This window comes from Staurois parvus, unplaced genomic scaffold, assembly GCF_062004578.1.
Source record: "Staurois parvus isolate SC_StPar_1 unplaced genomic scaffold, SC_StPar_1.0 ptg001351l, whole genome shotgun sequence".
Classification (NCBI taxonomy): Eukaryota; Metazoa; Chordata; class Amphibia; order Anura; family Ranidae; genus Staurois; species Staurois parvus.
Genome location: NW_028319147.1, coordinates 324,864 through 349,555, shown reverse-complemented (window position 1 = coordinate 349,555; position 24,692 = coordinate 324,864). Strand labels below are relative to the sequence as shown.

The 24,692-nt window shown below is 45.9% G+C and overlaps 1 protein-coding gene across 2 annotated transcripts in view; it reads left to right on the top strand.

Moving 5' to 3' along the window:
- Positions 1-21,832, top strand: part of LOC149436702 (ubiquitin carboxyl-terminal hydrolase 21-like) — a 29,840-nt gene extending 8,008 nt beyond the window's left edge. For both annotated transcript variants that reach the window (XM_089661570.1, XM_089661569.1), the window contains exons 3-13: positions 1,108-1,167; positions 2,408-2,531; positions 5,296-5,407; positions 7,256-7,393; positions 9,922-9,986; positions 12,564-12,667; positions 16,354-16,440; positions 16,868-16,946; positions 18,856-18,963; positions 21,412-21,526; positions 21,609-21,832. In XM_089661570.1, coding sequence (XP_089517696.1) covers positions 1,108-1,167; positions 2,408-2,531; positions 5,296-5,407; positions 7,256-7,393; positions 9,922-9,986; positions 12,564-12,667; positions 16,354-16,440; positions 16,868-16,946; positions 18,856-18,963; positions 21,412-21,526; positions 21,609-21,696 — 1,080 coding nt within the window. In that variant the 3' untranslated portion in view covers positions 21,697-21,832. The remainder of the gene's footprint in view (positions 1-1,107; positions 1,168-2,407; positions 2,532-5,295; positions 5,408-7,255; positions 7,394-9,921; positions 9,987-12,563; positions 12,668-16,353; positions 16,441-16,867; positions 16,947-18,855; positions 18,964-21,411; positions 21,527-21,608) is intronic.
- The last annotated feature ends 2,860 nt before the right edge of the window (positions 21,833-24,692 follow it).

The following is a 24,692-nucleotide window of genomic DNA, read 5'->3' as shown; positions in this document are numbered from 1 at the left end:
GTCCTGAAACCACAGGGTACACAGGGGGCACTAGGTGTCAGATGACACAAGATGCTCGGGGGCGGTCCTGAAACCACGGGGTACACAGGGGGCACTAGGTTTTTTAAACCTTTTTCCTTTAATTCTTCTCTATGGCTGTGCCAATCATAGGAGTTGTGGCCTGATTTGCTGTGGCACTGATCATGGCCACCGTCTCCTGATTGGATGTTCTGATCATGGCCACCGTCTCCTGATTGGATGTTCTGATCATGGCCACCGTCTCCTGATTGGACGTTCTGATCATGGCCACCGTCTCCTGATTGGAAGTTCTGATCATGGCCACCGTCTCCTGATTGGACGTTCTGATCATGGCCACCGTCTCCTGATTGGACGTTCTGATCATGGCCACCGTCTCCTGATTGGACGTTCTGATCATGGCCACCGTCTCCTGATTGTACGTTCTGATCATGGCCACCGTCTCCTGATTGGACGTTCTGATCATGGCCACCGTCTCCGGATTGGACGTTCTGATCATGGCCACCGTCTCCTGATTGGACGTTCAGATCATGGCCACCGTCTCCTGATTGGACGTTGTGATCATGGCCACCGTCTCCTGATTGGACGTTCTGATCATGGCCACCGTCTCCTGATTGTACGTTCTGATCATGGCCACCGTCTCCTGATTGGACGTTCTGATCATGGCCACCGTCTCCTGATTGGACGTTCTGATCATGGCCACCGTCTCCTGATTGGACGTTCTGATCATGGCCACCGTCTCCTGATTGGACGTTCTGATCATGGCCACCGTCTCCTGATTGGACGTTCTGCTGGGACTTCAGACGAATTCCCGAGTTCTCGGATGATCGGTAATTTTGGTGATGATTTCCTTCCTGAGTGGTGGAAATTTTTTCAGATTTTTATGTGACACCAATCCCTGTAGAGTTTTTGTTGGAAGTCTTGTTGTCATCCCAACAGAATCCGTATTCCACGCGGTTCTCCCGTGTGCTCTGTGATCTCTTCAGAGGGTGAAGATTCAGGACTGCGATTGGCTAGATCGTCTCCATACATCTGATTGGTCGCAGACTGAATTGTATCTGAATGATTTCTCTTGTCTGTTCTTCCCCGCAGCCTGCTCGTGTTCCCGTCCTCGGATCCGGCCATGTTGGGCTGCGGAATTTAGGCAACACGGTGAGTATCTGGGGGGTGGGTTGTCTGATAGACTTGTAAAGGGTCACCATCCCCCCCATAGTGGGAACCCCTCATAATGGGCACAGCGAGCGTACAGACCCGGGAACTCGGCACAGGGATGGTGGGAACCCCTCATAATGAGCACAGCGAGCGTACAGACCCGGGAACTCGGCACAGGGATGGTGGGAACCCCTCATAATGGGCACAGCGGGGGGGTACAGACCCGGGAACTCAGCACAGGGATGGCGGGAACCCCTCATAATGGGCACAGCGGGCGTACAGACCCGGGAATTCGTCACAGGGATGGTGGGAACCCCTCATAATGGGCACAGCAGGCGTACAGACCCGGGAATTTGTCACAGGGATGGTGGGAACCACTCATAATGGGCACAGCAGGTGTACAGACCCGGGGACTCAGCACAGGGATGGTGGGAACCCCTCATAATGGGCACATCGGGTGTACAGACCCGGGAGCTCGGCACAGGGATGGTGGGAACCCTTCATAATGGGCACATCGGGTGTACAGACCCGGGAACTCAGCACAGGGATGGTGGGAACCCCTCATAATGAGCATAGCGGGTGTACAGACCCGGGAACTCAGCACAGGGATGGTGGGAACCCCTCATAATGGGCACAGTGGGCGTACAGACCCAGGAACTCCCGGAGGATGGAGGGGAGGAGCCGGTACACCAGGAGGATGGAGGGGAGGAGCCGGTACACCAGGAGGATGGAGGGGAGGAGCCGGTACACCCAGGAAGATGGAGGGGAGGAGCCGGTACACCCGGAGGATGGAGGGGAGGAGCCGGTACACCCGGAGGATGGAGGGGAGGAGCCGGTACACTCGGAGGATGGAGGGGAGGAGCCGGTACACCCGGAGGATGGAGGGGAGGATTCGGTACATCCGGAGGATGCAGGGGAGGAGCCTGTACACCCAGAGGATGGAGGGGAGAAGCTGGTACACCCGGAGGATGGAGGGGAGGAGCCAGTACACCCGGAGGATGCAGGGGAGGAGCCGGTACACCCGGAGGATGGAGGGGAGGATCTGGTAGACCCGGAGGATGGAGGGGAGGATCCGGTACACCTGGTGGATGGAGGGGAGGAGCCGGTACACCCGGAGGATGGAGGGGAGGAGCCCATACACCCGGAGGATGGAGGGGAGGAGCCTGTACACCTGGAGGATGAAGGCAGGATCTAAAAATTTCTATGATCATTACTGTGTTGGGTTTGATTTTCCTTTCAGTGTTTCCTGAACGCCGTCCTGCAATGTTTGAGCAGCACCAAACCGCTCCGGGATTACGTCCTGCGCCAGGAATACCGCCAGGAGCAACACACAAGCTGCCGGACGCAGCAGGAGCTCACCGAAGGTTTGTTGCAATCCTTTCTCCTCCTCTCTGGCTGCATTCTTGCAGCCAACGAGAAATACTGTGAGAGCTGCGATTGGTCACAGCTTTTCACATGGTACAGGGCTGTTGTGAATAGCCCTGAACCATGTGATCTCTGTGATCATTCACAGATTTCACACGTAGTAAGTAATGATGTCAGGAAGTGACATCGTGTTTACTACTGTTCATGTGATCACTGATTGGCCAATCAGTGATCATGTGAATCGGGACCTCACACAGAGGGTCCTGTACAGCGATCTGGTCACAGTGGGCACCGGATCGCAGTGCCGCACACTCCCGGGGTGCGCGCACAGGCAGTGAATGCGGAGGCCATTTATAAACTGCCTCCCGCTCCTGCCCTGCTCCCGTTGGGCCGTTTATGTACATGAGCCGGACGGGAAGTGGTTAAACATCTAACAGGAGGCTCCGCCCAGTGCGCCAATAACACCCGCAGCTCACAATTTAAGGCCGATGAAAGGATAGCGCACATCCCCTCCCTTTTGTCCACTGAGGCCCAATTTATGGATTTCCCCTAGAACTCAGCGCAATGATGTCACTAGCCGCAAGCGAATGGATTCGTTCCTTCACAATTGTCTGTCCTCCTCCATCTTTTATTCGATGTGCCGCCATTTCCGATCGTCTATTTATGTACATAAAACAAGGGCGCTTGCAGGTAATCCACTTAAACCCCGAACTAAGAATAGCGGCGGATTTACTCCCACAATGCCGCAGTGCTCTGGTGCCGGAGAAGTGTCGTTCTTAAAGGGAACATCCCCCACCCCACCAGGGTTTGCCGTATATCCATGGGATTGTTCCCCCAGAATAAGTCTGCCCAGTGCTTTTTCATCGTTACAACTGGAAGTGGGTGGAGTATATTAGGCAGAAAGCGAACATGTTGTCTCTGAAGTCGATGTGTTGAAAGCCAAAACGAAGTTCATCGCAGTTGAGATGAGATTACATTGGTAAAGCCCCCATTGATATTGCATTTGTAACGCCTTCATTGGAATTGCATTGGTAAACCCCCACTGGAATTGCACTGGTAAAGACCCCATTGGGATTGCATTGGTAAGCCCCCATTGGGGTTGCATTGGTAAAGCCCCCCATTGAGATTACATTGGTAAAGCCCCTCCATTGGGATTGAATTGGTAAGCCCCCTTTGGGATTGCATTGGTAAATCCCCCATTGTGATTGCATTGGTGAAGCCCCCATTGGGATTGCATTGGTGAAGCCCCCATTGGGATTGCATTGGTAAAGCCCCCATTGGGATTGCATTGGTGAAGCCCCCATTGGGATTGCATTGGTGAAGCCCCCATTGCATTTACATTGGTAAAGCCCCCATTGAGATTGGTAAAGCTGCCACTGAAATTGCATTGGTAAAGCCCCCATTGGGATTGCATTTGTAAAGCCCCCATTGGGATTGCATTGGTAAAGCCCCTCCATTGGGATTGAATTGGTAAAGCCCCTATTGGGATTGCATTGGTAAAGCCCCCATTGGGATTGCATTTGTAAAGCCCCCATTGGGATTGCATTTGTAAAGCCCCCATTGGGATTGCATTGGTGAAGACCCCATTGAGATTGCATTGGTGAAGCCCCCATTGGGATTGCATTGGTAAAGCCCCCATTGGGATTGCATTGGTAAAGCCCCCATTGGGATTGCATTGGTAAAGCCCCCATTGAGATTACATTGGTAAACCCCTATTGAGATTGCATTGGTAAAGCCCCCATTGGGATTGCATTAGTAAAGCCCCCATTGGGATTGCATTGGTAAAGCCCCCCATTGGGATTGCATTGGTGAAGACCCCATTGAGATTACATTGGTAAACCCCCCCATTGAGATTACATTGGTAAACCCCCATTGTAATTGCATTGGAAAGCCCTCATTGAGATGACATTGGTAAAGCCTCCATTGGGATTGCATTGGTAAAGCCCCCCATTGGGATTGCATTGGTAAAGCCCCCCATTGGGATTGCATTGGTAAAGCCCCCATTGGGATTGCATTGGTAAAGCCCCCCATTGGGATTGCATTGGTAAAGCCCCCCATTGGGATTGCATTGGTAAAGCCCCCCCATTGGGATTGCATTGGAAAGCCCTCATTGAGATGACATTGGTAAAGCCCCCCATTGGGATTGCATTGGTAAAGCCCCCCATTGGGATTGCATTGGTAAAGCCCCCCAATGGGATTGCATTGGTAAAGCCCCCATTGGGATTGCAATGGTAAAGCCCCCCATTGGGATTGCATTGGTAAAGCCCCCCATTGGGATTGCATTGGTAAAGCCCCCCAATGGGATTGCATTGGTAAAGCCCCCCATTGGGATTGCATTGGTAAAGCCCCCCAATGGGATTGCATTGGTAAGCCCCCCATTGGGATTGCATTGGTGAAGCCCCCCCATTGGGATTGCAATGGTAAAGCCCCCCATTGGGATTGCATTGGTGAAGCCCCCATTGGGATTGCATTGGTAAAGCCCCCCATTGGGATTGCATTGGTAAAGCCCCCCAATGGGATTGCATTGGTAAAGCCCCCCATTGGGATTGCATTGGTAAAGCCCCCCAATGGGATTGCATTGGTAAGCCCCCCATTGGGATTGCATTGGTGAAGCCCCCCCATTGGGATTGCATTGGTGAAGCCCCCCCATTGGGATTGCATTGGTAAAGCCCCCCATTGGGATTGCATTGGTAAGCCCCCAGCTGTTGTCCCTAAAGCCTTGGAAGCCGGTGTTGGACAGTGACAGTTCTTGTCCCTCTGCAGCCTTCGCTGATGTCGTCGCTTCCCTTTGGAGCTTGGAGGCTCCAGACGCAGCAAACCCGTCCCGTCTGCGATCGGTGTTCCAGAAATACGTCCCGTCTTTTACTGGATACAGGTGAGATCATCATCGGCACAAATACTGACAATCAAACCACAAGTGCGACTTTCATGCGGCTTTAGGGTCTGTGGGACTCGAGTCGCATTAAAGTCGCATCAAAGTAGTTCAGTAACCTTTTTAAACGTCGCTGCGACTTGAGTCGACTTGATTGGAACGGCTGCCATTGAAATTGATGGGTTTCCTCTTGTCACGAGACGCTGGGGTCGCAAGTCGCATGCCAAGTCGCAGCAGTGTGAACCGAGGCATAGCCATTAGGGATTGTAAACTCCACATTACATTCTATGGTGGGCGGTGGTTGGGACCTCTACCTTGCATCACCGGGGTCCTGGGTTTAAATCCCAGCCATGACACTACCTGCATGGAGTTTGATGTTCTCTCTGTGTTTGTACGGGTTAGTTGCTGGGCAGTGGCCTAGTGGTCAGGAGCTCTACCTTGCATTACTGAGATCCTGGGTTGAAATCCCAGCCATGACACTACTTGCATGGAGTTTGCATGCTCTCTCTGTTACTTGCTGGGCAGTGGCCTAGTGGTCGGGAGCTCTGCCTGGAACCACCGGGGTCCATGGTTTAAATCACAGCCATGACACTGCCTGCATGGAGTTTGCATGTTCTCTCTGTGTTTGTACGGGTTACTTGCTGGGCAGTGGTTGGGACCTCTACCTTGCATTACTGAGATCCTTGGTTTAAATCCCAGCCATGACACTACCTGCATGGAGTTTGCATGCTCTCTCTGTTACTTGCTGGGCAGTGGCCTAGTGGTCGGGACCTCCGCCTGGCACCACCGGGGTCCTTGGTTTAAATCCCAGCCATGACACTACCTGCATGGAGTTTGCATGCTCTCTCTGTTACTTGCTGGGCAGTGGCCTAGTGGTCGGGAGCTCTGCCTGGCACCACCGGGGTCCTTGGTTTAAATCCCAGCCATGACACTGCCTGCATGGAGTTTGCATGTTCTCTCTGTGCTTGTACGGGTTATTTGCTGGGCAGTGGCCTAGTGGTCGGGACCTCCGCCTGGCACCACCGGGGTCCTTGGTTTAAATCCCAGCCATGACACTACCTGCATGGAGTTTGCATGCGCTCTCTGTGTTTGTACAGGTTACTTGCTGGGCAGTGGTCGGGACCTCCGCCTGGCACCACCGGGGTCCTTGGTTTAAATCCCAGCCATGACACTACCTGCATGGAGTTTGCATGCTCTCTCTGTTACTTGCTGGGCAGTGGCCTAGTGGTCGGGAGCTCTGCCTGGCACCACCGGGGTCCTTGGGTTAAATCCCAGCCATGACACTGCCTGCATGGAGTTTGCATGTTCTCTCTTTGCTTGTACGGGTTATTTGCTGGGCAGTGGCCTAGTGGTCGGGACCTCCGCCTGGCACCACCGGGGTCCTTGGTTTAAATCCCAGCCATGACACTACCTGCATGGAGTTTGCATGCTCTCTCTGTTACTTGCTGGGCAGTGGCCTAGTGGTCGGGACCTCCGCCTGGCACCACCGGGGTCCTTGGTTTAAATCCCAGCCATGACACTACCTGCATGGAGTTTGCATGCTCTCTCTGTTACTTGCTGGGCAGTGGCTTAGTGGTCGGGAGCTCTGCCTGGCACCACCGGGGTCCTTGGTTTAAATCCCGGCCATGACACTGCCTGCATGGAGTTTGCATGTTCTCTCTGTGCTTGTACGGGTTATTTGCTGGGCTTTGGCCTAGTGGTCGGGAGCTCTGCCTGGCACTACTAGGGTCCTTGATTTAAATCCCAGCCGTGACACTACCTGCATGTTCTCCCTGTGCCTGCGTGGGTTTCCTCCAGGTACCCTGGTTTCCACCCGCACCCCAAAGGTGAAATCTCTTCCTCCTCTTACAGCCAGCAGGACGCTCAGGAATTCCTCAAGTTCTTCATGGACCGGATCCATGTGGAGATCAACAGGAAGTGCAGGAAAACTCCCAGCATCCTCTCTGATGCCAAGCGGCCCGTGTCACTGGAGCCTCAAGACTCACTCAGGTAAGCAGTTGCTGTTCCGACCTGTGTTGGGTCCAGCAGGCTTCCATGGTCCATAAAGCTGTTTCCAGTTTGGAAATGAGGTGGATTTTTGTATTTGCACAAAAAAATCCAGAAAATACTCACCGTAAGGTGAACCTGTCCTAGTAGATCCAGATATAGGCGGCTAAATGTACACTATGTGGTCAGAAATATTGGCCCCGCCCTCCCAATCATGTGATTCAGGTGTTCCAATCCCCTCCATATCATGTGATTCAGGTGTTCCAATCCCCTCCATATCATGTGATTCAGGTGCTCCAATCCCCTCCCAATCATGTGATTCAGGTGTTCCAATCCCCTCCATATCATGTGATTCAGGTGTTCCAATCCCCTCCATATCATGTGATTCAGGTGTTCCAATCCCCTCCATGTCATGTGATTCAGGTGTTCCAATCCCCTCCATATCATGTGATTCAGGTGTTCCAATCCCCTCCATATCATGTGATTCAGGTGTTCCAATCCCCTCCATGTCATGTGATTCAGGTGTTCCAATCCCCTCCATATTATGTGATTCAGGTGCTCCAATCCCCTCCCAATCATGTGATTCAGGTGTTCCAATCCCCTCCATATCATGTGATTCAGGTGTTCCAATCCCCTCCATATCATGTGATTCAGGTGTTCCAATCCCCTCCATGTCATGTGATTCAGGTGTTCCAATCCCCTCCATATCATGTGATTCAGGTGTTCCAATCCCCTCCATATCATGTGATTCAGGTGTTCCAATCCCCTCCATGTCATGTGATTCAGGTGTTCCAATCCCCTCCATATCATGTGATTCAGGTGTTCCAATCCCCTCCATATCATGTGATTCAGGTGTTCCAATCCCCTCCATGTCATGTGATTCAGGTGTTCCAATCCCCTCCATATCATGTGATTCAGGTGTTCCAATCCCCTCCATATCATGTGATTCAGGTGTTCCAATCCCCTCCATGGACACAGGTGTATACAATCCATCCCCTAGGCATGCAGACTGCTTCTACAAACATTGGTGAAAGAATGGGTCGCTCTCAGGAGCTCAGTGACTCCAAGCGTGGTCCCGTGATAGGTGGCCACCTGGGCAATAAGTCCATCTGTGACATTTCCTGGCTACTAAATATTCCACGCTCAACTGTTAGTGAGATTATAACAAAGTGGAAGCCACTGGGAACAACAGCCACTCAGCCACCAAGTGGTAGGCCACGTCACATGACAGGGCGGGGTCAGCGCATGCTGAAGAGCACAGTGCGCAGAAGTCGCCAACTGTCTGCAGAGTCAATAGCTAAAGACCTCCAAACTTGGTGTGGCCTTCAGATGAGCACAGCAACAGTGCGTAGAGAGCTTCATGGAATGGGTTTCCATGGCCGAGCAGCTGCATCCAAGCCTTCCATCACCAAGTGCAATGCAAAGCGTCGGATGCCGTGGTGTAAAGCACGCCGCCACTGGACTCTAGAGCAGGGAAGACGTGTTCTCTGGAGTGACCAATCACGGGTTTGGTGGTGGCCAGGAGAACGGTACTTGCCTGACTGCATTGTGCCAAGTGTAAGGTTTGGTGGAGGGGGGATGATGGTGTGGGGGTGTTCCTCAGGGGTTGGGCTTGGCCCCCTAGTTCCAGTGAAGGGACAACATTTTGGACAATTTCATGCTCCCAACTTTGTGGGAAGAGTTTGGGGATGGCCCCTTCCTGTTCCAACATGACTGCGCACCAGTGCACAAAGCAAGGTCCATAAAGACATGGAGGAGCCTGTTTGGGGTGGAGGAACTTGACTGTCCTGCACAGAGTCCTGACCTCAACCCCATAGAACACCTTTGGGATGAATTAGAGTGGAGACTGCAAGCCAGGCCCCCTCCCCCGACATCAGTGCCTGACCTGACAAATGTGCTTCTGGAAGAATGGTCCAACCTTCCCATAGACACCCTCCTAAACCTTGTGGACGGCCTTCCCAGAAGAGGCAAAGGGCGGGGCCAACTCAATATTGACCCCTACGGACTAAGACTGGGGGGCCATTAAAGGTCATGTGCGTGGAAAGGGCGGGGTCAACTCAATATTGACCCCTACGGACTAAGACTGGGGGGCCATTAAAGGTCATGTGCGTGGAAAGGGCGGGGTCAACTCAATATTGACCCCTACGGACTAAGACTGGGGGGCCATTAAAGGTCATGTGCGTGGAAAGGGCGGGGTCAACTCAATATTGAACCCTACGGACCAGGGGCGGACTGACCATTGGGAAACTCGGGCACTGCCCGAGGGCCCGGGGTCAGTAGGGGGTCCCATGAGATGTCCCTGGTACCTTTCATAGGCTTTTTTGGGTGTGGTTTGAGTGTGGGCGAGGACACAGGGGCCCCATGATCCCCTATGAGTTGTCAGTCCGCCCCTGCTACAGACTAAGACTGGGAGGCCATTAAAGGTCATGTGTGTGCGTGTGTGTGTATATATATATGTTCTCCTCATGGACCACATGGAACGGGTTGAGATTTTGTGACCTGATTGACTCCGAGATATTTCTCTTCTACAGCGACGATGAACGAGCCAATCTGATGTGGAAGAGGTACCTGGAGAGAGAGGACAGCAAAGTTGTAGGTGAGCGTGTGACTATGTACAGGCGTGTATTATCGGCAGACGTGTGACTATGTACAGGCGTGTATTATCGGCAGACATGTGACTATGTACAGGCGTGTATTATCAGCAGACGTGTGTCTATGTACAGGCGTGTATTATCAGCAGACGTGTGTCTATGTACAGGCGTGTATTATCGGCAGACGTGTGACTATGTACAGGCGTGTATTATCGGCAGACATGTGACTATGTACAGGTGTGTGTTATCAGCAGACGTGTGTCTATGTACAGGCGTGTATTATCAGCAGACGTGTGTCTATGTACAGGCGTGTGTTATCGGCAGACGTGTGTCTATGTACAGGCGTGTATTATCGGCAGACGTGTGTCTATGTACAGGCGTGTATTATCGGCAGACGTGTGTCTATGTACAGGCGTGTATTATCGGCAGGCGTGTGACTATGTACAGGCGTGTATTATCGGCAGGCGTGTGACTATGTACAGGCGTGTATTATCGGCAGACGTGTGTCTATGTACAGGCGTGTATTATCGGCAGACGTGTGTCTATGTACAGGCGTGTATTATCGGCAGACGTGTGACTATGTACAGGCGTGTATTATCGGCAGGCGTGTGACTATGTACAGGCGTGTATTATCGGCAGACGTGTGTCTATGTACAGGCGTGTATTATCGGCAGACGTGTGTCTATGTACAGGCGTGTGTTATCGGCAGACGTGTGTCTATGTACAGGCGTGTATTATCGGCAGGCGTGTGACTATGTACAGGCGTGTATTATCGGCAGGCGTGTGACTATGTACAGGTGTGTATTATCGGCAGGCGTGTGACTATGTACAGGCGTGTATTATCGGCAGGCGTGTGACTATGTACAGGCGTGTATTATCGGCAGGCGTGTGACTATGTACAGGCGTGTATTATCGGCAGACGTGTGACTATGTACAGGCGTGTATTATCGGCAGGCGTGTGACTATGTACAGGCGTGTATTATCGGCAGACGTGTGACTATGTACAGGCGTGTATTATCGGCAGGCGTGTGACTATGTACAGGCGTGTATTATCGGCAGTATAATTCCTAAGCGATGTATTATGACATAGACTGTCACTGGAGCTACACGGGAGATTTATAATCAATCTTAAAACTTAAGTTTAATCAGCTTATGTGTGCCTTCCATGACCCCTCCCCCCCTCTCCATCCCCCCCCTCCATCTCCATCCCCCCCCTCCCTCTCCATCCCCCTCCCCCTCTCCATCCCCCTCCCCCTCCCCCTCCCCCTCTCCATACTAATGACATTTATTAAATAAAGCCTTTCCATTTTCATCACATACTTTACCTTGGAGCCAGTGGCATCATCACGGGGTCTCTGTGCTTCTCTATGTAATGCAGGCAGATCGTGGCTGGTGGGAGGAGCCAGTATATGTGTTAGGAGGGAGGATTGGGGGGATATGTGTTTTTTTTTTTTTTTTTTTTCAAATTGTTTGGACTTTTTCATTTATATAGCAAAAAAATAAAAATCCCCGCGGTCAATAAATGCCACCGAAATAAAGTTTTGTCTGTCTCAAAAAAATGATCAAAAAGTGTCGGGACTGGAAGGGGGGGAAAGTGTCGGGACTGGAAGGGGGTGAAAGTGTCCGGACTGGAAGGGGGGGAAAGCGTCCGGACTGGAAGGGGGGGAAAGTGTTCGGACTGGAAGGGGGGGAAAGTGTCCGGACTGGAAGGGGGGGAAAGTGTCCGGACTGGAAGGGGGGGAAAGCGTCTGGACTGGAAGGGGGGGGAAAGCGTCCGGACTGGAAGGGGGGGAAAGCGTCTGGACTGGAAGGGGGGGGAAAGCGTCCGAAATGGAAGGGGGGGAAAGTGTCCGGACTGGAAGGGGGGGAAAGTGTCCGGACTGGAAGGGGGGGAAAGTGTCCGGACTGGAAGGGGGGGAGCATCCGGACAGGAAGGGGGGGAAAGTGTCCGGACTGGAAGGGGGGGAAAGTGTCCGGACTGGAAGGGGGGGGAGCATCCGGACAGGAAGGGGGGGAAAGTGTCCGGACTGGAAGGGGGGGAAAGTGTCCGGACTGGAAGGGGGGGGGAGCATCCGGACAGGAAGGGGGGGAAAGTGTCCGGACTGGAAGGGGGGGAAAGTGTCCGGACTGGAAGGGGGGGAAATGTCCGGACTGGAAGGGGGGGAAAGTGTCCGGACTGGAAGGGGGGGGAAATGTCCGGACTGGAAGGGGGGGAAAGTGTCCGGACTGGAAGGGGGGGGAAGTGTCCAGACTGGAAGGGGGTGAAAGTGTCCGGACTGGAAGGGGGGGGAAAGTGTCCGGACTGGAAGGGGGGGGAAGTGTCCGGACTGGAAGGGGGTGAAAGTGTCCGGACTGGAAGGGGGTGAAAGTGTCTGGACTGGAAGGGGGTGAAAGTGTCCGCACTGGAAGGGGGGGGGAGCGTCTGGACTGGAAGGGGGGGAAAGTGTCCGGACCGGAAGGGGGAGGACCATAGATAAGAATGGGCTCAGTGCTGCCCCGTGGAATTCTGGGATATCAGGCCATGAGCACCTTTGTTCTGATTGGTTTTCACATCCTAACCTTTTCCTTCTCCTCCTCCGCAGATCTGTTCGTTGGCCAGTTAAAGAGTTGCCTTAAGTGCCAATCGTGTGGCTACCGGTCGCCGACCTTCGAGGTGTTCTGCGATCTCTCCCTCCCCATCCCGAAGGTATGCAGGAGCCCCGCGGCACAGAAACTTCCCAGCACGCTGGGTCACTCATTCCGGTGACGCTACAGATTCTCAGAAACAATAAACACCTGGAAGAGTCACCGAGCATGCTGCACAGAACCGGAAACGTATGTCTGATGACAGGTCCACTTCACAGTCAAGGTCAAATGAAACTTTATTTAAAAAGTAGACAAAGGAAGAATTTTGTTCTTCCTTTGTGTAATTTTTAAATAAAGTTTCATTTGAATGTGAAGTGGGCCTGTCATCAGACACGTTTCTGGTTTTGTCTTCCATTCCTCTCCGCTGCGGTCATCATTTTATTATGTCATAAAAATATATTTTTTGACAACATTATAATAATTATACATTATGGAGGTTTATTTACCAAAATGATTATTATTATATATTATGAATCAAACCAATAAAAAAAATAATAAATCCAGCGGACGTTTCGGGCGCCCAAACTGCCAATTATAATACACTTCATTTTATTGGTGGCGTCAGATTAGAACGATCTAAGAATGGTGGTGAAGCGCGTTCCTGCCCAGCGTATATTATGGCGGACTGATCCGAGGGGTGCGGCGCTCCCAGCTACACAGGAAATCATACTCATAGGGTCTGGGGGCGGGGTCATTCACAAACTTCGCGCGTTTCTCGGAATCGTCAGGAGACGGGAGGAAGTCAGAATAATGCAGGCCATAGATGGGTCGAAAAGTGGCCGATTCTTCGGCCGAAAATAAATCGGCCGATTTTCGGATCGTTAGTGGGTTAATCGGTCGGCCGTTTTTTTTGTCGGTGATGTTGGAAAAAAATCGGCCAATTTTCGTGGCAATGATGGACAAATCGGCCGATCTTTTTACCGGTTAAAAAAAAATGCGCATGAGCCGTGACCTGCAAGAAGAAGGTAAAGAAGAAAAGAAGATGAAGAAGAAGAAAAAGAAGAAGCAGAAAAAGATGAAGAAGAAGAAAAAGAAGATGAAGAAGAAGAAGAAAAAGATGAAGAAGAAGAAAAAGAAGAAGATGAAGAAGCAGAAAAAGATGAAGAAGAAGAAAAAGAAGATGAAGAAGAAGAAGAAAAAGAAGAAGAAGAAGAAAAAGAAGAAGATGAAGAAGAGGAAAAAGAAGAAGCAGAAAAAGATGATGAAGAAGAAAAAGAAGATGAAGAAGAAGAAGAAAGAGAAGAAGAAGAAAAAGAAGATGAAGAAGAGGAAGAAAGAGAAGAAGAAGAAGAAGAAAAAGAAGATGAAGAAGAAGAAGGAAAAGAAAAGGAAAAGAAGAAAAAAGAATTCCAGTCCGCTATTATATTTGACATGAAAAAGTCTTGCGGTTGCAACAATGTATCTGTTTGTATCCGAATAAAAACATCTGCATCCGAAATGGATACAAATAGATACATTGTTGCAACCGCAAGACTTTTTCATGTCAAATATAATAGCGGAGCTCTCAGCAGGGACACTCCGCTATTATATTTGTCGGCTGTAGACGGGACGAAAATCAGCCGAGTTTTTTAATATTACCAATGGTGGTACCGTTGGCTGATTGAACGACCGATTTTTCTGGGTTTTTTTTAAAAAAGACGGCCGGTTTTTGTGTGTGTATATATGTATATCTGTATACACACACACATATATTGCTACTAATAAAAATACAAATATATGTAACATAATACTACTACTAATAATTATAAAAATACAAACAAATATAATAAATATCCTACTGCTACTAGTAATAAAATTATTTATATACATATATATATATAAATATATATATATATATATATATATATATATATATATATATATATACACACACACACATATATGTATGTGTGTGTGTGTGTATATATATATATAAAAATATGATACTATTACTACTAATAAAAGTACAAAAAATATATAGTAAATATAACACTACTGCTATCAATAAAAATACCAAAAAATATGAATATATATATAATACTAACAGTAAAAACACAAATATATAAAATATTACTGTTATTAATAAAAATACAAAAAAATACATATATATATATATATATGTGTGTGTGTATTTTTTTTGTATTTTTATTAATAACAGTATTCTTTTATCGATTTTTTGTACTTTTTTATTATTAGCTGAAGTATTATATTTATTATATATTTATTGTATTATTATTAATATTATTATTAGTAGTAGTATGTTTATTATACATTTTTGCATTATTATTTTTTATTATTATTATTAGTAGTAGTAGTAGTAATAGTATTATGTTTATTATACATTTTTTGCATTATTATTAATTATTATTATTTTTTTTTAATTATTATTATTAGTAGTAGTAGTAGTAGTAATAGTATTATGTTTATTATACATTTTTTGCATTATTATTATTATTTTTTTTTTTTTTACTTATTTATTTTTATTATTAGTAGCAGTATATTTATTATATATGCTTTATATTTTTATTATTATTAGTAGTAGTAGTAGTAGTAGTAGTATGTTTATTATATATTTTTTGCTTTATTATTATTATTTTTTTATTTATTCTTTATTATTAGTAGCATTTATTATATATGTTTTATATTAGTAGTAGTAGTAGTAGTAGTAGTAGTATGTTTATTATATATTTTTTGCTTTATTATTATTTTGTTTTTATTTATTTTTATTATTAGTAGCCGTATATTTATTATATATGTTTTATGTTTTTATTATTATTAGTAGTAGTAGTAGTATTATGTTTATTATATATTTTTTCTTTATTATTATTTTATTTTTATTTATTTTTTACTATTAGTAGCCGTATATTTGTTATATTTTTTTATATTTTTATTATTAGTAGTAGTAGTAGTAGTAGTATGTTTATTATATACTTTTTGCTTTATTATTATTTTATTTTTAGTTATTTTTATTATTAGTAGCAGTGTATTTATTATATATGTTTTATATTTTTATTATTATTAGTAGTAGTATTATGTTTATTATAGATTTTTTGCTTTATTAATATTTTATTTGTATTTATTTTTTTTATTAGTAGCCATATATTTATTATATTTTTTTATATTATTATTATTAGTAGTAGTATGTTTATTATATATTTTTTGCTTTATTATTATTTATTTTTATTTATTTTTATCATTAGTAGCCGTATATTTATTATATTTTTTTTTATATTATTATTATTAGTAATAGTAGTAGTATGTTTATTATATATTTTTTGCTTTATTTTTATTTATTTTTATTATTAGTAGCCGTATATTTATTATATTTTTTTATATTATTATTATTAGTAGTAGTATGTTTATTATATATTTTTTGCTTTATTATTATTTATTTTTATTATTAGTAGCCGTACATTTATTATATATTTTTGCATTTTTATTATTCATGTTAATAATAATATTCTTAGCAGTATTGGTATTATACAATATTTGTATCATTTTATATTATTAATTATACATTGTTATTTATTGTATTCTGCGTACAAATAATAATAATATAGTATAAGTATTCTGTTACATAATAATTATTCTCCTATATTTAGTTTATTATTATTAATAATAATAATAATAATAATAATAATAAACATTATTATAATAGAATATGAATAATAAATTATTGCTGATATTCTGTATGAATGTCTGTGTGACTCCTCCTCCTGTCTCTGTGTGACTCCTCCTCTTCCTGTCTTTGTTTCTCTCTCTCCATAGAAAGGTTTCAGTGGCGGGAAGGTCTCCCTGTATGACTGTTTCAGCCTTTTCGCCAAAGAGGAGGAGCTAAACTCAGAGAACGCGCCCGTGAGTGCCTATCCGCTCCATTGCCATGACTCCGCCATTTTATCGTAGTCCAGATTTCCCCCTTACATGTTGTGTCACCAAGACAGGAAGTGAAGGGAAATCCAAAGTTTTACAGTTTTCACCAGAACAGGAAATCGTCCAATGGGGACACTTGTTCTGGGTAGAAGGATTTCCCTTACTTTGGAGGATTTCTACTCACTTCCTGTTGTGTCTCTGGGACAGGAAGTGAAGGGAAATTTCTCTAAGCAAAAAAAAAAAAAGGGTCCAACTCATTTCTGACTTCATTCAAAACCACCAGAGGGGGAGGGGCCTAAGACTTAAGTCAGAACTCCGGGCGCAGACCCCCTCACTCAGGACCCGGAGTTGTGACGTAAGGGGGCGTTTTCACCGCCGATGGCGACTAATTGTGACGCTCATTTTCACACAGATCTGCGACCGCTGCCGGCAGAGGACCAAAAGCACAAAGAAGCTGACCATCCAGCGCTTCCCCCGAATCCTCGTCCTACGTATCCTTTTATGTCGCCGACCCCGAGGTATAATAAAATATATAATTAAAATAATAATAAACGATCATATGAAATAAAAGTAATATTTGATCATTTCAAATAATTTAATAAAAACAATAAAATATATAATAAAAATAATAATCAATCATTTAAAATAATATAATCAAATAATAATAAATTATCATATAAAATAAAAGTAATAAATAATCATTTCAAATAATTTAATAAAAACAATAAAATATATAATAAAAATAATAATCAAATAATAATAAATGATAATATCAAATAAAAGTAATCGATCATTTAAAATAATTTAATAAAAACAATCAAATATATAATAAAAATAATAATCGATAATTTAAAATAATATAGTAAAATAATAAATTATCATATAAAATAAAAGTAATAATTGATCATTTAAAATAATTTAATAAAAAAAAAAATATAATAATCGATCATTTAAAATAATATAATAAAATAATAATAAACGATCATATAAAATAAAAATAATAATTGATCATTTAAAATAATATAATAATATAATAAAATAATAAACGATCATATAAAATAAAAGTAATAACTGATCATTTAAAATAATTTCATAAAAACAATCAAATATATAATAAAAATAATCAATATTTTATAATAATCTAATAAAATAATAATAAACGATAATATCAAATAAAAGTAATTGATAATTTAAAATAATTTAATAAAACAATAAAATATAGAATAAAAATAATAATCGATCATTTAAAATAATAAACGATAATATCAAATAACAGTAATAATTGATAATTTAAAATTATTTAATAAAAACAATAAAACATATAATAAAATAATCGATAATTTAAAATAATATAAAATAACAAATAAACGATCATATGAAATAAAAGTAATAATTGATCATTTAAAATAATTTAATAAAAACAATAACATATATAATAATCGATAATTTAAAATAATATAATAAAATAATAATAAAGGATTGTATAAAATAAAAGTAATAATTGATCATTTAAAATAATTTAATAAAAACAATAAAATGTATAATAAAAATAATCGATAATTTAAAATAATAAACATTCATATCAAATAAAGGTAATAATTGATCATTTAAAATAATGTAATAAAAACAATAAAATATGTAATAAAAATAATAATCGATAATTTTAAATAAAATAATAATAAATGATAATATAAAAGTAATAATTGATCATTTTAAATAATTAAATAAGAACAATCAAATATATAATAAAAATAATAATCGATAATTTAAAATAATATAATAAATTATTAAAGGTTCATATAAAATAAAAGTAATAATTGATCATTTAAAATAATTTAATAAAAACAAAATATATAATAAAAATAGTAATCGATAATTTAAAATAATATAATAAAAAAAAAATAAACGATAATATCAAATAAAAGTAATAACTGATCATTTAAAATAATGTAATTAAAACAATAAAATATCTAAAAAAATAAATATAAAATATCTAAAAAAAAATAATCGATAATTTAAAATAATAAATTATCATAAATAAAAATAATAATCAATAATTTAAAATAATATAATAAAATATTAGTAAACGATCATATAAAATAAAAGTAATAATTGATCATTTAAATAAAATTAAATAAAAACAATAAAACATAATCGATAATTTAAAACAATATAATAAAATAATAATAAATTACCAAATGCTCCGCAGGGGTGTGGTTGCGTCCTTCGTGTGGATTGTGCCTTCAGAACGGTTTGCAGGCGGCAGCTCTGGAAGGTTCCTAGGGGCATGGGCCGGTATTGATATTTTCGGCGGTGGAGTGCGGCACTCCCCCGGCACCGCCTTGTCAGCCGCACAGACCGCACACGGTTGGAGATTTTCCTTAACGCCCCGCCCACCAGACCTCAACCGGTTCTCCACCACGCGGTTTTCAATCAAGAAGTGCGCGGCGTCCGTGGAGTTCCCCGTTCACCGACTCAACCTGAAGGAGTTCGCCAGCGAGAAGGCCGGTGAGTACGGAGGATGCGGGGGGGGGGGCGCGTTCTGTGGTGTCCGCTCCGCCCTTCATCCTCGCCAGAGGAGCTTACCATCTAATGCCGGAGCAAGAGAAGAAACTCCATCCATTGGACAGAGTGGGGGGTGGGGAAGGCTTTTTGGGATTTGGTTTTATAGCGATCTTTATCCAGCTGGAAATGAGACTTGAAAGGGATTTATTATCGTTGGAGAAATTTTGCTCACTTCCTGTCTCGGGCACCAAACAGGAAGTGAAGGGAAATGGTCATCTTATGGTTGTCACCAGAACAGGGGATAAGGGGAAATTTTCTAACAGGGTCACCTTCCGGTCTCAGTTTTTTTCCCTTACTTTGGAGAGATCTTCTGACTTCCTGTTGTGTCCCAAGGACAGGAAGTGAGGGGAAATATCCCCAAGGATGAGCCTTTTTAGCTTCTGTTGGGTCCCTAAGACAGGAAGTGAGGGGAAATCTCCCTAGCGAAGAGCCTTTTCAGTTCCTGTTGTGTTCCCAGGACAGGAAGTGAGGGGAAGTTTCCCCAGTGACGAGCCTTTTCAGTTCCTGTTGTGTCCACAGGACAGGAAGTGAGGGTATATCTCCCCAGCGATGAGCATTTTCAGTTCCTGTTGTGTCGCCAGGACAGGAATTGAGGGGAAATCTCCCCAGCGATGAGCCTTTTCATTTCCTATTGTGTCCACAGGACAGGAAGTGAGGGGAAATCTCCCCAAGGATGAGCCTTTTTAGTTTCTGTTGTGTCCCCAGGATAGGAAGTGAGGGGAAATCTCCCCAATGATGAGCCTTTTCAGTTCCTGTTGTGTCCATTGGACAGGAAGTGAGGGGAAATCTCCCCAGCGATGAGCCTTTTCAGTTCCTGTTGTGTCGCCAGGAAAGGAAGTGAGGGGAAATCTCACCAGCGATGAGCAATTTCAGTTCCTGTTGTGTCCCCAGGACAGGAAGTGAGGGGAAATCTCCCCAATGATGAGCCTTTTCAGTTCCTGTTGTGTCCCAAGGTTAGGAAGTGAGGGGAAATCTCCCCAATGATGAGCCTTTTCAGTTCCTGTTGTGCTCCCAGGACAGGAAATGAGAGGAAGTCTCCCCAGCGATGAGCCTTTTCAGTTCCTGTTGTGTCCACAGGACAGGAAGTGAGGGGAAGTCTCCCCAGCGATGAGCCTTTTCAGTTCCTGTTGTGTCGCCAGGACAGGAAGTGAGGGGAAATCTCCCCAATGATGAGCCTTTTCAGTTTCTGTTGTGTCCCAAGGACAGGAAGTGAGGGGAAATCTCCCCAGCGATGAGCATTTTCAGTTCCTATTGTATCCCCAGGAACCATCTTATGGTTGTCACCAGAACAGGGGGGTAAGGGGAAATTTTCTAACAGGGTCATCTTCCAGTCTCAGGGTTTTTTTTCCTTACTTTTGAGAGATCCTCTGTCTTCCTGTTGTGTCCCCAGGACAGGAAGTGAGGGGTAATCTCGCCAACGATGAGCCTTTCCAGTTTTTGTTATGTCCCCAGGACAGGAAGTGAGGGGAAATCTCCCCAACGATGAGCCATTTCAGTTCCTTTGTGTCTCCAGGGACAGGAAGTGAGGGGAAATCTCCCCAACGATGAGCCTTTTTGGTTCCTGTTGTGTTTCCAGGACAGGAAGTGAGGGGAAATTTCCCAAACGATGGGCCTTTTCAGTTCCTGTTGTGTCCCCAGGACAGGAAATGAAGGAAAATCTCCCCCAATGGGGCAGCAAATGCGTTTCTACCATCCCTACTCCATCCAATGTCTTTGGAGGAATTTTGCTCACTTCCTGTCTCCGGCAGCACATAGGAAGTGGAGGGAAATGGCCACCAAGACAGAGAGGGTGGATCCCCAATGTGATGCCCTCTCTATATGTCTAAGTGACCTTTGTCCCCTTCCAGAAATTGATAGAAAATCCCAGATCATATGGTTGTCACCAGAACAGGAAGTGAGGGGAAATCTTCCAACAGGGACACCTTCTGGTCTAAGAGGGGGGTTTCCCTTACTTTCAAGAGATGTTCTCACTTCCTGTTGTGTCTCCAGTAGAGGAAGTGAAGGGAAATCTCCCCAATGGGACTGTGAAAGCGTTTCTACTATCCCTACATCCTCCAAACCCCTTGGGAAAGTTTTGCTCACTTCCTGTCTCCAGCAGCACACAGGAAGTGGAGAGAAATAGTCACCAGAACAGGAAGTGAGGGGAAATCTTCCAACAGGGAGACCTTCTGGTCTACGAGGGGGTTCCTCTTACTTTCAAGATATCTTCTTACTTCCTGTTGTGTCTCCAGTAGAGGAAGTGAAGGGAAATCTCCCCAAAGATGGTCCCTTCGGAAGCAGGTTATGAATCTGCTTCTAGAAGTCTCATTCCCGGCGCTGCACACGTGGCGTCACACAGAATTGCTGTCCTTGTACCTTCCCGCGGGTAACGGGCGTGCTTTGCGATTTCAGGGAGCCCCGTGTACAACCTGTACGCCCTCTGCAACCACTCGGGCAGCGTCCACTACGGCCACTACACCGCCTACTGCAAGGACACGTCCGGCTGGTACGCCTACAACGACTCCAGGTGAGCCCCGCCTCCCGTCTCTGCCTGCCCCAGAGGGTTCTGGGAGTCCTCTAGTGACACCTGTCCCCCTTCCTGTCCACAGGGTGACACCCATCAGCGAAAGCACGGTGCAGTCCAGCGAGGCCTACGTCCTGTTTTACGAACTGGAAGACTCCTGTCTGAAGAAGTGACCGGCGGGGACACCACACACCCCCGGGGTGTCACCCGATTCCCGGGAGGGGTCAGCATTGCACTAGCAGAGGACTCTAGCAATAAAACGGTCCCAGCGAGTTGGTTTCACAACTTCCGATTGGACCAAAGACTTGATGGTTTTTGTTTTATTTAAAAGAGACGCACATGGTCGGTTCTGGTCACCGGAGTCCATTGTTCTGGCCTGATCGGTCCACCACGCACATGGGCGATTCATGTCACCGGAGTCCATTGTTCTGGCCTGATCGGTCCACCACGCACATGGGTGATTCATGTCACCGGAGTCCATTGTTCTGGCCTGATCGGTCCACCACGCACATGGGCGATTCATGTCACCGGAGTCCATTGTTCTGGCTTGATCGGTTCACCACGCACATGGGCGATTCTGGTCACCGGAGTCCATTGTTCTGGCCTGATCGGTCCACCACGCACATGGGCGATTCATGTCACCGGAGTCCATTGTTCTGGCCTGATCGGTCCGCCACGCACATGGGCGATTCATGTCACCGGAGTCCATTGTTCTGGCCTGATCGGTCCGCCACGCACATGGGCGATTCATGTCAACGGAGTCCATTGTTCTGGCCTGATCGGTCCGCCACGCACATGGGCGATTCATGTCAACGGAGTCCATTGTTCTGGCCTGATCGGTCCACCACGCACATGGGCGATTCATGTCACCGGAGTCCATTGTTCTGGCTTGATCGGTTCACCACGCACATGGGCGATTCTGGTCACCGGAGTCCATTGTTCTGGCCTGATCGGTCCACCACGCACATGGGCGATTCTGGTCACCGGAGTCCATTGTTCTGGCCTGATCGGTCCGCCACGCACATGGGCGATTCATGTCACCGGAGTCCATTGTTCTGGCCTGATCGGTCCGCCACGCACATGGGCGATTCATGTCAACGGAGTCCATTGTTCTGGCCTGATCGGTCCGCCACGCACATGGGCGATTCATGTCAACGGAGTCCATTGTTCTGGCCTGATCGGTCCACCACGCACATGGGCGATTCATGTCACCGGAGTCCATTGTTCTGGCTTGATCGGTTCACCACGCACATGGGCGATTCTGGTCACCGGAGTCCATTGTTCTGGCCTGATCGGTCCACCACGCACATGGGCGATTCTGGTCACCGGAGTCCATTGTTCTGGCCTGATCGGTCCGCCACGCACATGGGCGATTCATGTCACCGGAGTCCATTGTTCTGGCCTGATCGGTCCGCCACGCACATGGGCGATTCATGTCACCGGAGTCCATTGTTCTGGCTTGATCGGTTCACCACGCACATGGGCGATTCTGGTCACCGGAGTCCATTGTTCTGGCCTGATCGGTCCACCACGCACATGGGCGATTCTGGTCACCGGAGTCCATTGTTCTGGCCTGATCGGTCCGCCACGCACATGGGCGATTCATGTCACCGGAGTCCATTGTTCTGGCCTGATCGGTCCGCCACGCACATGGGCGATTCATGTCACCGGAGTCCATTGTTCTGGCCTGATCAGTCCGCCACGCACATGGGCGATTCATGTCACCGGAGTCCATTGTTCTGGCCTGATCGGTCCGCCACGCACATGGGCGATTCATGTCACCGGAGTCCGGCATAAAAGGTCAAAAAGAGGACAGGTCATCTGCACTTGAAATAAAAACTTTATCAAAAAAAGCTGTTGACGTCACAGATCTGGGAGGAGCTTGTAAAATGAAGATTAGCTGATGTGTTACAGCGGACACCCAGAAAAAAATTTGTCTGGGCCCGCCCACTTTTAAGGTCACTGGCAGTTATACTGTGTCTGGGCCTGCCCACCTTTAAATTCATAGGAATTCATACTGTCTGGATCCGCCCACCTTTAAGGTCATTGGGAGTCATACTGTCTGGGTCCGCCCACCTTTAAGGTCATTGGGAGTCATAGGGTCTGGGTCCACCCACCTTTAAGGTCACTGAAAGTCACACTGCCTTTGCCTGCCCACCTTTAAGGTCATTGGGAGTCATACTGTCTGGGCCCGCCCACCTTTAAGGTCACTGGGAGTCATACTGTCTGGGCCCGCCCACCTTTAAGGTCATTGGGAGTCATACTGTCTGGATCCGCCCACCTTTAAGGTCACTGGGAGTCATACTGTCTGGATCCGCCCACCTTTAAGGTCAGTGGGAGTCATACTGTCTGGGCCCTCCCACCTTTAAGGTCATTGGGAGTCATACTGTCTGGGTCCGCCCACCTTTAAGGTCACTGGGAGTCATACTGTCTGGCTCCGCCCACCTTTAAGGTCATTGGGAGTCATACTGTCTGGGTCCGCCCACCTTTAAGGTCACAGGCAGTCATACTGTCTGGCTCCGCCCACCTTTAAGGTCACAGGCGGTCATGCTGTGTTTGATCCCACCCACCTTACCGCCAGGAATTACGGCTCTCGCTCTGACGTTTGCGACAATACCTCGCGTTTGGTGCGATCGTTTTCATATGTGCACGGGAGCGGCGTATGCGTTCTCATTTGCATGTGAGCACAAGGGGGGTGGGGGCACTTTTTTAAATATTTATTGCAATTGTTTTTTCCTCTGTACCTTTTTTTTTTTTCATCAACTCGGACAAACAACATCCCTCGTGATAGGATGGGCCAGGACAGGTCCTCTTTATGGAGAGATCTGGAGTCCATGAGACCCCAGATCTCTCCTCTGGCCTACAAAGCATCAGATCCAACCGAGAGACGGGAGAGCCTGGTGAGACGGCCCAGGAAGCTGGCGGGGGCTGGGCTTGTAAGAGTGATCCAGCAGCTATTTAGCCACTTGGGTCGCTTTTACTTTATTCAGAATCACTGGATGAAAAAAAAAGATACGGGGGTCATGACTGCAGTCGTGACCCCATTATAAGGGGGGGGGGGGCTGGGCTTGTAAAAGTGACCCAGCAGCTATTTTGCCGCTTGGATCACTTTTACTTTTTTTAGAACCACCGGATGAAAAAAAAAAGATACGGGGGTCATGACTGCAGC